Source organism: Acomys minous (assembly GCF_964271855.1).
Source record: "Acomys minous genome assembly, chromosome: 2".
Taxonomy (NCBI): Eukaryota; Metazoa; Chordata; class Mammalia; order Rodentia; family Muridae; genus Acomys; species Acomys minous.
Genome location: NC_140484.1, coordinates 53,683,552 through 53,697,432, shown reverse-complemented (window position 1 = coordinate 53,697,432; position 13,881 = coordinate 53,683,552). Strand labels below are relative to the sequence as shown.

At 43.6% G+C, this 13,881-nt stretch overlaps 1 protein-coding gene across 13 annotated transcripts in view; it reads right to left on the bottom strand.

Moving 5' to 3' along the window:
* The window catches only part of PPP6R3 (protein phosphatase 6 regulatory subunit 3), a 116,619-nt gene that overhangs the window by 54,037 nt on the left and 48,701 nt on the right, over positions 1 to 13,881 (bottom strand). For 10 of the 13 annotated variants that reach the window (XM_084750636.1, XM_084750641.1, XM_084750642.1 and 7 more), the window contains exons 1-4: positions 12,803 to 13,035; positions 7,534 to 7,720; positions 3,276 to 3,413; positions 369 to 434 (exon numbers count right to left, since the gene is read on the bottom strand). In XM_084750636.1, coding sequence (XP_084606762.1) covers positions 369 to 434; positions 3,276 to 3,413; positions 7,534 to 7,720; positions 12,803 to 13,029 — 618 coding nt within the window. In that variant the 5' untranslated portion in view covers positions 13,030 to 13,035. Of the gene's footprint in view, positions 1 to 368; positions 435 to 523; positions 563 to 3,275; positions 3,414 to 7,533; positions 7,721 to 12,802; positions 13,036 to 13,881 lie in introns of those variants that run through there. The other 3 variants (XM_084750643.1, XM_084750645.1, XM_084750644.1) reach the window with 2 other exon arrangements.

Below are 13,881 nucleotides of genomic sequence, written 5' to 3'. Positions count from 1 at the left end.
ACCAATGAGGCTCAAGGTCAGTAATAAGACCACAAAGTCACTGTCAGGTTCAGTGGTGTCCCAGACCTTGCTGTGTTGCCTACTAAGCATTAGTCAGACTTCTCAAAATGTACCTGTGGCTCCATCATCTAAGCTAAAACCAGGTATGAAAGAAAAATAAGCGTGGATAGAGATTTATCACAAAGCAGGTTTAGCATGACCCTAGTTCTGGGAAGAAGATGATGCTCTCCTGTTCCTCACAACTTAAGAACAACGGGTTATCACTGCTCCATACATCCCCTCTGATCCCCTTCACATATACACAGATAAGTTCCGTGGCCAGTGAACCGTTTTTATATGAAAGAAAAAAGTTGCTTAAGAGAACTTACATCTTCTTCTTGCGATGGGTGAACTATTTCCACAAGCCTCTGGATAATTCTCTCCTCATTTAGCCACTGCAAAACACATTGTAGAAGTGATCATAGCAACGAGTGGCTCCTGCTCAAGCCCCAGTGAAGATTAACATACTGGAAATAGCCATCACCTTTAAGTAGAATTTACAGGTTTCTCTGGACTTTGAACACTACAGAAAATTAAAAAGTCCCCCAAGGAAAATGCAGTGAATATATCATTTTAAGAGTGACCACAATCACCAACAATTCCCCCCAACTCCCAATAGCCACACACTCAGACTACACTCAGTGATGGTGCCTACGGGATATTCACTCAGACTATGCTCAATGGTGGTGCCTACTGGGTATTCAGCATTTACAGGGCTATACTTTTGCTACTGGAGTCTTGAGCAAGTACACACTATCACCAAGATGAATGAAGAACAGCACTCAGTACCAAGCCTCTGGATTAAGAGAGCCCAGGAGGAAAGGGGGCTTTTAAGCCGGGAGATGGTGGCACACGCTTTTAATCTCAACACTTTGGAGGCAAAGATGGATCTCTGACTTCCAGGCCAACTTGGTCTATAGATTGAGTTCCGCGACAGGCAGGGATACACAGAGAAATTCTGTCTTGAAAAACCCAAAACAAATGAAAGGGGGGGGGGGGGGAGTTACCCAAACCAAATCCTCTGCAGGAAATACTAGGGTCAGACACCCTAGAAGCAGAGTGATGGCCATCTGCCTGTCTCAAAAGTAGAGCTGCTGAGACTATAATAATCTCTTTGTAATCGCTACATGAGATGCAATGAGTGGAAACACAGAAGGAATCAGAATAGAAAATGAAGAAGAAGAAGAAGAAGAAGAAGAGGAGGAGGAGGAGGAGGAGGAGGAGGAGGAAGAAGAAGAAACAACCAGCAAGCTTAGTATTAGCTACCTAAGGGACCAAAATACCACAAAATATAAGGCAGTTCAACACTGAGAAAGGCCACTTGACCTTGAAAGGTTGAAGAGAATGGGGTTGAGGGGAAGAAACCAAATACAACTTGATAAAGGCACAGAGACAAAACCCTGATGCTATCTCTGGCTCCTTACAGGGGACCTATCAAAGAGCAATGCAAACAAATACTAATGGGCAGGCTTATGGTAAAAGAAACCCAACTGCTGTTTAGTTACATTTAATTATTTCTTGTGTGTATCCGTGTCCCACAGCATATGTGTGGAGAACAGAGGACATCCTGTGTGAGTGGGTTCTCTCCCATCATGTGGATTCTGGGACTAGAACTCAAAATATTAGGTTTGGCAGCCAAGTGCCTTTTCCCATTGAGCTATTTTAAAGTCTACTTTATAAATAAAATTTAATACAATTAAGATTTTTACAAACCTAAGATCTAATTTTACAAATCTCCCCAGAAATTTGTGGGCATAGGATGAAACTTCCCACAGTATTACCTGGGGCCACACTCTGACAGGAATGCTTTAAAGTATCTGTTCCTGGCCATGAGAAAGGCCAGAACATTTGGTATATGATGAGCTAGCCTGTTTGAGCTTCTGTCCTCTACACAGCTATTCACAAGTACCTATGACCTTAAAGACTTTAAGGAATTTCCCTCTATCCTGCTCTCCCATTACCACCCACACAACTCTTCCCAAAAGCAAACCTCTTTGGAAATGGGCCCTAAAAATTCAACTCAGAAGTAACCAGAAGAATAGACCCATTACAGCAAGCCACAGCAGTTGATAAACTTCCCTCTGTGCTAGCCCATACAAAAAATGACCATCAGCCCCCTTGCTCTAACGGTCTTTCCCAGAATTTTGAACCCCCTTTGAGGAAAGAGCAAGATCTATAGAGACACACAAAAGAAGCAAGGTGCCTCTATCTGAAGCCTTGCCCTTTAAGTCCCAGGGCACCAGCTTGCAGCACTTAGCTGTATACCTCAGTTACTTTGCCTTGGTGACTTTGATAGGTCACTCTATTTGACCAATCAAATAAAGAAATGCATACCTGGTCGTCTTAGCGGTGTGTGTCTTGCAGTGGATAACCCCAGGCAAACTTTCTTTACAAAAACCCTCTAGTCTTTCTTGATCCCTTAGGTCTTTTAGAATTTTTCAACAAAACCCATTTTCAATGAGATACAGGTTTTGTTTCTTTTGAGACAAAATGTCATTATATGGCCCAAGCTGGCTAGAACTTAAAATCCTCCTGCCAAAAAAAAAATTCTCCTGCCACAACCTGTGGAGTGCTGGCATTATAAGCATGTGCAACCACAAAGAAGGAAAGGGTAAGTGGAGAGAGGAACATTGCCAAGGACCAGGGAAAGCCTTATTTTCAGGTTATTCGAGCCTCTCTCTTGAGTCCAGTTTCACCTAAAACATCTATTTACTCAAAATGTATATATCCTAAAATTACCACCTGTCTGAACCTAAAAGTAGGCCCCTTTCTTGTTGTCTGACCTTCCCATAGGAGGCAGGTCTGCCACATTTTTAGAAAGCCTTGTGTTGTTTACATCTAGACCCCGCTTCAGGTAAATCCTCAGCACTCTTGTTGTCCACAGAATAACACAACCAGCAAAGGGCAAATAACAGAGCATCTGGTATACCTAGGGATCTATATATCCTGAGCCCCCATCCTCTAAAATCTGAAGCTGGTCAGATCCAGCACTTGGGAGGCAGAGAGGCTGATCTCTGTAAGTTTGAGACCAGCCCTGAATATAAGTGGGTTCCAGGAAAGCCAGGGTTACATAGAGAGACCAGTCTCTAAAATTAAAATAAAATAAATGTGATTCTTTTCTGTGTCGGGACTACCCTGTCCTGCCTCATCCTCAGGCATCCTCATCCTGTAGATTCCCCCACACACAGAAGCCCAGCTACCCACAACAGCATCCCCAGCAGCACATCTCTACTCACATTCAGAACATCTTGCCTGGGCTGTGGAGGCTCAATGCACGTCAAGAGCCTGAGCAGCAAATCCATGATGGCAGAAGTTCCTATGTGCTTTATAATAAGATCCACAAAATCACGCTTCTTTTTCAAGAAATCCACAATCTAGAAGAAAACAAATCAAAATGAAAGATGCGTAACTTAAGGTATACAACTAGAGAGAGTGACTACCATTCCTCAAATCCTGCCAGCTGGCTTAAGAACAGGACAGGCACTGAATTAGCAAGTAGATGTCAAGTGAGGAATTTGGCTAACAATTACAACATTTAAAACCCTTCAATAAAAGTCATCTTCCAAATCAGCATGCACCCCCCCCCAAAAATAAAGCCAACAGAACCTTTGTCTTTTGTTTATTTTCATTGTTCATTCTCCAAGAACAGATATTAAAACAGCTAAAGAATATACTATTTGGGGATGGAGATGGCTCAGCAGTTAAGAGCATGGCTATTCTTCCAGAAAACCCAAGTTCAATTCCCAGTGCCCACATGGTGGCTCACAAGGACCTGTGACTCCAGTTCCAGGGGATTCAACATCCTTTTCTGGCCTGTGTGGGAACCAGGCATACATATGGTGCGTGTGTGTCTGTGTGTGTGTACACACATACATACACACACACATATATATGCAAAAAACCCACAGACAAAAAAATTTTTAAAAAGCAGTAATAATATACTTCATGAAGTGAGCCTATAAGACTTAAAATTAAAATGCAAAATATTCAAAATATTCTAACAAGGGAGACTCAAGCAAAGATTTCTGTTTCTAAGTAGCTAACTTGCCTGGCCCACAAGGTGACCTAGGTTGCACTTCTGTGTGTGTAATAATAAGGAGCAAGCTCTGATGATGGGGGATGAACTAGGAATGGAAATGATGCTCTGTCATGCAGTTTCCTGTGTCTTATCTGTATCTGTGGGCTCACAGCATCTATTAAAATCCTACCACATGACCGAGGAGAGCTTCACAGGGTGGTGGGTTTTGTCACAAGATTGCACGAAGTGTGGGAGGTGGAGAGTCGTTGTTCTAGATGAGAACACCTAGGCTTGGACATGCTAGAGCCTCTTCAAGCTGCTGTCCTGGACTTTAAACTCAGAAGCGCATACTCCGAGAACCACAGGCCTTCCACTAACCTGCACAGAGAAGCCTAACAGCCAAACAGCTAGAACTGCAACTACAAGCAACTTCAAAATGAGCCGCTGCACTGTTGTCTAGACAACAATGCAGACAGATTCACATCTTCAAGGCCTGGCAACCATGCCGCTCACAGCGCAGTCCTATAGAACTCTTTGAAGGAAGGATAAGAAGAGGAAAAAATCACATACGGCCAAACTACACCACAATTCCATGGCAGAAAACACTTATCCTGGATCCTATTGGCACAAATCTTAGTTGGTGCTATGAACAGTGTTACAGTATTTTGTATCCGTTTGGCCTACAAAGCAAATAACTGACACAGGGAGACTGAAACGTTCTTTAAAGCTGCCAGCACTTCACCGGGCAGAGTCTGAACTGATTCTAATCTATTCGTAAACTAAACAAACTACTCTAAACCTTATAACATACATATATTCTAAGCACTTGCCACTATGACCCCTGCGCCGGTCCTCGTCAAGTTCCCACCGTCCTCCTCCAACTGCCCAAAACCCCTCCCCTCTGCAATAGTCCAACTTTTCCTCTCCCATCCATGAAGTCCTGCCTTCCACTTCTTATCCTTCTGCCCAGCTGACTGGCTAAGCAGCGCTTTATTGACAGTTGACACATTCACTCGGCATTCCTCCACAGAACAGTACAGCAAAGACCACAAGGCTTGCACTTTGGATTTCATTGTTGAAAGCTAAGCCACTCAACACGATCAACAGCTGGACACTGTTCTAGAAGCTAAATAATATCTTTCTAGTTAAGCCATGTTAATCTAGACTTTTGTCATCACCTGAAGTGCCTAAATCCTAACCAACACTTATTAAGCAACAGAAAACACAATTCTCAAAAGACAAAAGCAGCTACAAAAGCCAGTGCTATGCCCTCATTATCATCCAAGGAATTCTAGCTAGAGAAACAAGGAGCAACCGGTGGCAGGACTCTTCACTCAGGATTCAACTGACACAGATCACCACTGCCAGACACGTAACAGAACTGACTCTGAGTCTGAGTGTTGGTACGCAGAGCCTCAGAAAGTCTTTCACAATTTTAACGCTTTATCTTATACACTTCAAGTTGTTAGCCTGGGTCCCAATACTAGATAATGAAGCATGCCTTAATAATGGAAGTAGCCATATCTGAACTAACTGTGCCAGCACATATGATGGTTTGCATTCTCCTATAATTGCCAGTGATACTTTGATTTCTATGTGGAGGGCACAATCTATTACTGAGACCATGACTTGTGGGTTACGACTCAAGGCAAAGGATCTTTCTCTCCAACACACTTGGGAATGTTGCCTTATTCGAATAAGAACCTCATCTGAACAAAAAGAACACTATCTTTCTAAAATAAAACATGAACCCCAACATGGACCCAGCCTTAAGTGCGTACAGAACATAATGGGCCCATAATGATTTAGCTGTTTCTTGGAGGTGAGCCCTTGTACCCTTCGTAACAACATTCACTAGAGCAATAGTTCTCCAATTCAGAAAACATCAGTGTGAACTGAGAGATGTACTAAGAGCCCTCACTGTCAAGATTCCATCTACTTCTGCACAGCATAGGTAGGAATCAAGAACATGCAATGCTTTAAAAACAAAACAAAACAAAAAGTTCTAAAGTGATCCTGTTGTTACTGGTCCAAAGGTCACACCCAGTAGTAAACCATTCCTTGGGAAATGGCATTTCCACATACCATATTTTCTGGCATATAAGACAAACCCAACTTTTCCAGTTAAAATATAGAGTTTGGGGGCTAGAGAGGTGGCTCAGAGGTTAAGACCACAACTGTTCCTCTAGAGGACCCAGGTTCAATTCCCAGCACCCACATGGCAGCTAACAACTGTCTGTAACTCCAAGATCTGGAATCTATAACTCCAAGACCTTCACACAGACATACATGCAGGCAAAACACTAATGCACATTAAAAAAACAAATAAAATACACAGTTTGGAATATACTCACCATATAAGGCTACCCCTCTTCCAACGCACACTCTGTGCAGCAGACTTGGGCATGTGTCTATTTGATGGCAGGGCACAGACAGCCAAATATTTTATTAAATGCTGGCTGACAGCCAGTGCCAGCCTACACTGCCCCTTTAAGGCACACTCCACACTCAACCCAAAGACAGCAGGCTTTGAGTAGAATGAGTGGGTTCTGGTGGAGAGTAGAGGAAGATGTGTGTAGCTTGCTCCTCCCTGCTTCATTCTCCCCGCACAGAGTGGGGGAATAGGCTGCAGCACCCCCCACTATATGTGCCAGACATTGAAGGAAAGCAAGCTACAGCTAAGTACTCGGCGTGTAAGAGAACCCCCTACTTTGGCATGGATTTTTCAGGGTTAAAAAGTTGTCTTAAGCCGAGCATGGTGGCGCACGCCTTTAATCCTAGCACTCGGGAGGCAGAGGCAGGCGGATCACTGTGAGTTCAAGGCCAGCCTGGTCTACAAAGTGAGTCCAGGACAGCCAGGGATACACAGAGAAACCCTGTCTCAAAAAACCAAAAAAAAAAAAAAAAGTTGTCTTATATGCCAGAAAATATGGTACATCTGAATCAGGAGGGGAAAACAGAAACTCAAAGAGAGGTTATCTGTAAAAACACTGAAGTTGTACCTCTACCCAGTGCTATGGGCTAGGAACTGCAGAGACACAAGGGCATTCAGGTTTCCAAGCTAAAATAAATTATTACTGTGTGCAAAGCACCAATGAGCTTCATTTTCAGGAAGACTTAATTCTAGCTTTTCTGGAGATCATTGTTAGAGAACAACAAAGCAAAGCCAACTGTTAAACCCAGAGGGTCATTAGCTATATACTCAGATTCAATCGCAAAGATATTTCTGATTACTTGTTTAGAGAAGAAATCAAGAATACGCTAACAAACAAAGCTGAGACCCTTCTAAGGGTATGTCCAAGGAGGAAAACTCCTTAAAGTATAAAGCAAGGCTGCTTAGACTGCTGCAGACTTAAAATACATTTTCTTGTAGAAACTGGACCTCAGGCAAACTCAGAACACCGCAGCCAAGTTCCTGTCATCACCCTGGGGATGCACAGCCCAGGTACTTACTTACCTTTGGAAACAGTATTTACCTGTTCTGGTTTTCTGCTGATAAGAATACTTAGCACCTTGCTGAAGAAACTGGCGAGTAGTGGGTTCAGGGGGGACTCGTTTAGGAGGAAGCTATACAATTTCATTAGCAAGGATTCATCCTCCCCCAGTCTATCATTCATCTGGGAGACATCAGAAGTGAGCAGCTCACAAGATATATTTGGATACCTAGAAGAACAGGACATTGCATTATCATCTAATGGCAACAGTTTACTACACCAAGCACATTACACATCAGGAAGGTCTCCTAAGATTTTGTGAAATCATCAAAACCATCTACAAGGAACTAAAAGCACCTTCAATCTATACCATCCAACCTCTAAGTTAAAATACATTTTCTACTTTGTCTAAAAAATTGCCTTTAAACCAAGTTTTGGTAAAAAACACACTTCTGAGCCAGGTGTAGTAGTGCACACCCGTAATCCCAGCACTCAGGAGACAGGTCCAGAAAAGTCTGGTCTTGAAAATCCCTGTCTCAAAAACAAAACAAAACAAACAAACAAAAAACCCAAACAAACAAACAAAAAGAATATGTTTCTGTTTCAACACAACTTCAGTGCATAAATAGGACTCAGGAAATATGTATGTCACATTGTAACAGTAGAATTTCTCAGTAAGAGTGCAGTGTCCTGACAGCCTTCATAGCTCATGTGGACAGAGGAGTGGCAAATTCTGAAAGACAAGTTAGGGGAGGCTAATTTCAAGGATACCGTACTATCCACAGCTGTGGTGATGACTTGAGCCTGTTGCAGGTACATGCGCAGGCCACTGCTCCGTTTAGGTGGGTTACAAGTGGTATGATAAAGTTCTGATAAACTACCAAACATTTAGTCTCCATCCCATCTTGGGGGGAAAAACCCATCACTATATACTGAAGGGGCTGAGGTACTGGGAAATGAGAGAAGAGTGCTACACAAATCTATATGCTTTCCACAACAGCCTTCCAGGGTCTTGTAAGGCTAGGGACAGGCAAGAAACTAGGCCACTGTCATTCTTCACCATTTAGTAGGCCATAGACCCACAGAGAGCAGCCAGCATCTGCTCTGCATATAACTCCTCACAGCTTTAGAAAAACTTGTAGCCTCAGCCATGTTTGTTCCTGACAGTCAGACCACTCAGTCTGCCAATCAGGCAGTAGACATATGGTCTCCACGCCCTCTAAACTGCCAGCTACCTCTCATCCTGTTCCAATGGTCACAGGAGACTTAAGATTTTAGACTCATCAGACAACACTATCTGACCACAGTTCCCTTCTCTGCTCTAATATACTCTACGCCAACCAGTCAGGAACAATAGGCCCAGCTAGTCACAGGAATGCAAGCTCAAACGTTGCTGAGGTCAAGGAGGCAACAAGGCAACCAAAGTGGCTGTATGATAGGTGACAGAGTATGGGCTGGAGTGTGTGACACGTGTGAAGGTAAGGCAAGCAGGTGACCACTGCACCTGGAAGGGTCTGGGGTGAAACTAAATGAACAGCATGAGACTGTCTCCAAAAGAACCACTGCAGGAAGGGCACAGAGAAGAAAGCAGAACTGCAGGCATGCAGGCAGGTAGACTGCACTACCCAACAGCTGTCTTCTGGAAGGCTCTTCTCCACTAGTCTCTACCATACTGTGAACAGGCATTCATCAATGCCACAGCAGACTTCTCTACTGTAACCATCTACTAGGGACAAGAGTACACAGTGCTTACATCTGCAGCTATGGAATTCATACTAGGATTACTTCCTACCTTGTCCACTTTCCAGGGTGCACTGAACACAACAAGGAGGGGCTGGCATCAAAAAGGTGTTTAATGAGTAATAACAACTTGTATTGCTCTCTATATTCTAGGATAGTGGTTCTCAAACTTCCTAATAATGTGACCCTTTAATAGTTCCTCAAGTTGTGGTGACCCCAACCATAAAATTATTTTTGCTGCTACCTTATAAAGGTAGTGCTGCTACTGAAATGAATCCGTGTTTTTCCGACAGTCTTAGGAGACTGTGAAAGGGTCATTTGCACCCCAAAAGGATCATGACCCACAGGGTGAGAACCACTGTTCTAGGATAAACTGTAGAAATGTTCTTAATAACCTCCCACAGGGCATTACTAGACAGCCTATACCTTTGGCTAACATGGCTTCCTCTTTACTGCATCATTTCTGATAGTGCACACACAGATCACCATTTCCACTATTTAGGAAAACAAATAAAGCACCTACACCTCTCCTGACCCCGTATCTGCCTTTGGCTACTATGTGTTCTCTCACCTCTCATTGCTGAAAAATAACTTGAAGCAGATGTCTTGGCTTGTCTTTCACTCTTCTTCAGAGCCATTTCAGCTAGGCTCTCAGGACCCAAATCAACAGGGCTGATATTGCCATATTACGAACCTGGGGACTGTCATAGCAGCAGTCTATGCTCATGATCTCTTTCCTCCTTGAAGCCTGTCTTCAGTGGCTTTCTGGGTGGCCGCTCATACCTGTCTCCTCTTGCCCTGGCTACTTCTGAGTCCCTGTCTGGAACCCTGATTCAGCCTTCAATCAGCTCTACAGGTGACCTCAGCTAAGTCCCTGCCATCATATGGCACCTACTCACCTGCTGTGATTCCCTGTCTCTACTCCATGCCAAGCAGGCATCTAAAGCTTGACAGGGCTGAAGCCAAATGCCTGCCTTTCCCTTGACATGTAGCCTCAATGTTACAGCTATTCCATCTTCATCTACCCAGGGTAAAACTCCAACAGCCCTGCCTTCCCAATCCTTCCTTCTTGACCTCACACCAAGGAGGTGCCTTCACTTCCAACTTCATTTTGGATTCTAACCCATTCCTCCAAAAAGACTACCGAGACAGTCGAGGTTGACTGTTACTAGCTCCTTAACTAATCTTCCCTTTCTTCTCCAGTCTCCCAGTGCCTACAACCCAGAGTAGACAAGAACAAGGGTCAGGCCAACATCCATCACTCAATGTTCAAAATCTTACATGGGTTGTTTTAGAGGGTGCTTTGCCCTCACCCCTGGCCCTCTCTTCCTGCCCACTTCCAGTCATAGTGCTGCCCTGTTGTTGTTTTTTGAGACAGTTTCTCCATGTAGTCTTGGCTGTCCTGGCACTCAAGAGACCTGCCTGCCTCTGCCTCCAGAATGTTGGAATTAAAGGAATGTGCCACCCACCACCTTGGCTGCCCTGTTGTTCTTACAGTACACCAAACACTCCTGCACGTTAGGGCTTCCATGTTTTTGGTTGGCTGTTCCTTGTCTAACACAATGACAATGTCCTCGGTTGATGCACAGCTCCAAGTGAAGGCTTCCTCCAGAATTCCTCCACCCACCACCTTCAGCTGTTCTGCCCTAGCCTGCTTTCTTCTCTAGAGGGCTTCTTTGACAAACTATGGTTTTACTTCTTACGTGGGCTTCCCCTGTCCACAAAAATAAATTTTTGTTTGTTTTTGTTTTGGGTTTTGGTGTTGTTGTTGTTGTTAGTTTTTGTTGTTGTTGTTGTTTTTTCCAAGACAGGGTTTCTCTGTGTGGCTTTGGCTGGCCTGAAACTCACTCGGCAGACCAGGCTGGCCTCAAACTCAGAGCTTTATATGCCTCTGCCTCCAAAGTGCTGGGGTTAAAGGCATGTGACAATCGATCTTAACCCTCAAAAATTTCAAATTCCTTCCCCAAAGCCCTCCATGCTATTCCAGGTGTTCAGGTCACCCAAGGTATATTGCACACCAATGATGTCTTTGTTTGGGCCAGAGTATGGAGTACTGCTCCACCCAACTCAATTGCTCCTCCAAATGGCATCATCCAGTACATCGAGGGGACTGTGTAAGAGGTTGCCTGCTTCTACAGCTTCAAACACAGCACAGCAACACAAAGCAGTATCACTGGCAAGCTTTCAGGTCCACCAAGCAGCATAGTCAGCACAGGGCTTTCCTTTCACTGAGTTAGCACTTCACAAAGGGTATAGCATTAGAGCAAGTAACTTCATCCAGAATGTGAAGACAAACCCCACAAGAGAGGGCCAGAGCACTTGCAGGTGGTCTGATCGCAGGCCCACTATCCTGGACCTGTTATTACACCACCTCCACTTATGACCTGTACAAGCCCTATCTAACTTACGTGTAACTCACTGTGGCAGGAATTCCAAAGCAGCAAGGTGTTTAGGGGAACAGAGATAACACTACTCTTTTTATGCTGCAGATGATTTTCTTCCTTTATAAGACACCAGTATCCTCTGAATGCTGTGGTCACCATTTAATGCTGAGTGTCAACTTAAAGGATAGCAGAGGAAAGGGCCTCCTTGAGAACCTAAGCCAAAAGAACTTTAAAGGAATTAAGTAGTACTTTGCTGGGGCTGGAGAGATGGCTCAGAGCTTAAGAGTACCATCTGCTATTCCAGAGGTCCTGAGTTCAATTCCCAGCAACCACATGGTGGCTCACAACCATCTATACCCGCTAATGCTTCTCTTCTGATATGCAGGTGTGTCTGCATGCAGATAGAGCACTCGTATACATAAAATAAAATCTTTAAAAAAACAACAAAACAAAAAAGGTACTTTGCCGACACCATATATCTCTCCCAGAAGAAAAAGAAAAAGATGTCTGGATAAGGGTAGCCTGAGGCAGGAAAGGCAGCTTCTAAGATCATGATTCTTGCCACTCTGCTGTCTATCCGATAGATCACAACTGGTATGTGTTCCTGAAGGCACTCTTAGTGTGAGGGATGCTGACTACTTCAACCAGGTTAGAAATAACTGCAAGCCAATAGTAACTGCCCACGAATTGCTCAGGGTTCCCAGAGGTATATAAAGAAGTGTTACAAGTTGCTGTTTTGTAAGCAGAGTCAATTAAACTAGCCGTGAATAGGCAAACCCACTCCACCTACTTCATTCATTGGGTCATTCACTGCTTGAAATAGCTTCACTGCTGTCCCCTAAGAGCCAGGTGGCCCATGCCTCAAGCTCAGGCAACAGAGGGCTGATCTTAACCAAGCTCTGACTAGACCTCTAGGCAATCTTAGCCAATCACAGATTTCTGGTTCCCTATCTGGGAAGTGGAGAAGATGCTTGAAGTTTGCTTGTCACTTATAAAGCATGTACATCTGGTTAAGATTCAGAACACTTTAGATGCCCATGATTCACTAGAGTCTGCTCTGGAATGGACTATGTGCCCCATAAAGCCTATAGCTCTTGGCCTCTACCTGTCAATGGCTATAGTGACTCTAGGGAACTCTTAGACAAGAATTTTTTACCCCTCCTAAAGCAAAGATGACATTTTCTTACTTGTATCGGATCTTCTCATCCATGTCTTGAGGTGGCTCTTCTATAATGAATGAGACTAAGTCTTCGAGACATTCTGCTTTTAACAGAAACTCTATGAGCTTGCGGTTCTGTGCTTTACACTCCTGTAAGACGTCCTCTTCATCCATTAGCTCCTTCAGGGTTACATCTTCTCTCTCTAGAAGCGTGTCTATGTGGGATGATGAGTGAAGATCAAATTTCCAAAACATGCTGTTCTAAACAAAATGCAGAGAGTATGTCATAAAATTTCAGCTTTACTTACTATTTTTCCATAAACGAAAGTTCAGCTCAGTTTTGGTCTACAATGCTTACTTGGCATTAACACAAAATTAAAGCAGTTTCATACTGAATTACAAGATGATTTGTCTGCATGCATACCTGCATGCCAGAAGAAGGCATCAGATGACTATGAGCCACCATGTGGTTCTTGGGAATTGAACTGAGGACCTCTGGAAAAGCAACCAGTGCTTTAACTGCTGAGCAGTCTTCCACAAAATTATTTCTTTTTTCAGTTTTTCGAGACCATGTTTTTCTGTGTGTAGCCCTGAGTACCCTGGAAATCACTTTGTAGAAGATGCTGGCCCTAAACTCAGATATCTGCCTGCCTCTGCCTCTGCCTCCTAGGTGCTATGATTAAGGGTGTGTGCCGCCGCACCCAGCTACAAAATGATTTCTTAAGGAGTAACATTGGCAGGATTTTCCCCCTTCTCAGAAAAAAACAAAATAAAGAATTTATTTATTGGCTTTCTTTTTAGAATTTCTAGTTTTTTAAATTGACTTATTTTTATTTTGTATGTACATGACCTCTGTGAAATGGTCATGGGAGCCAGAAGAGGCTGGTGGGTGCTCTAGTATGGGAGTTATTGATGTTTTGTGAGTTACCAAAATAGGTGCTGGAAATTGAAAATAGGTGCAAGTGCTCTTAACCTTTGAGCTATCTTTCTATCCCAGAAAATATTTTTAATTGGCTAAAATGTTGAAATATGGAACACAAAAGCAATATACTCATAGTTCTAGAGTGTAAGTTTTCTGCCAGCCTGAGCCGCATAGCAAGAACCTGT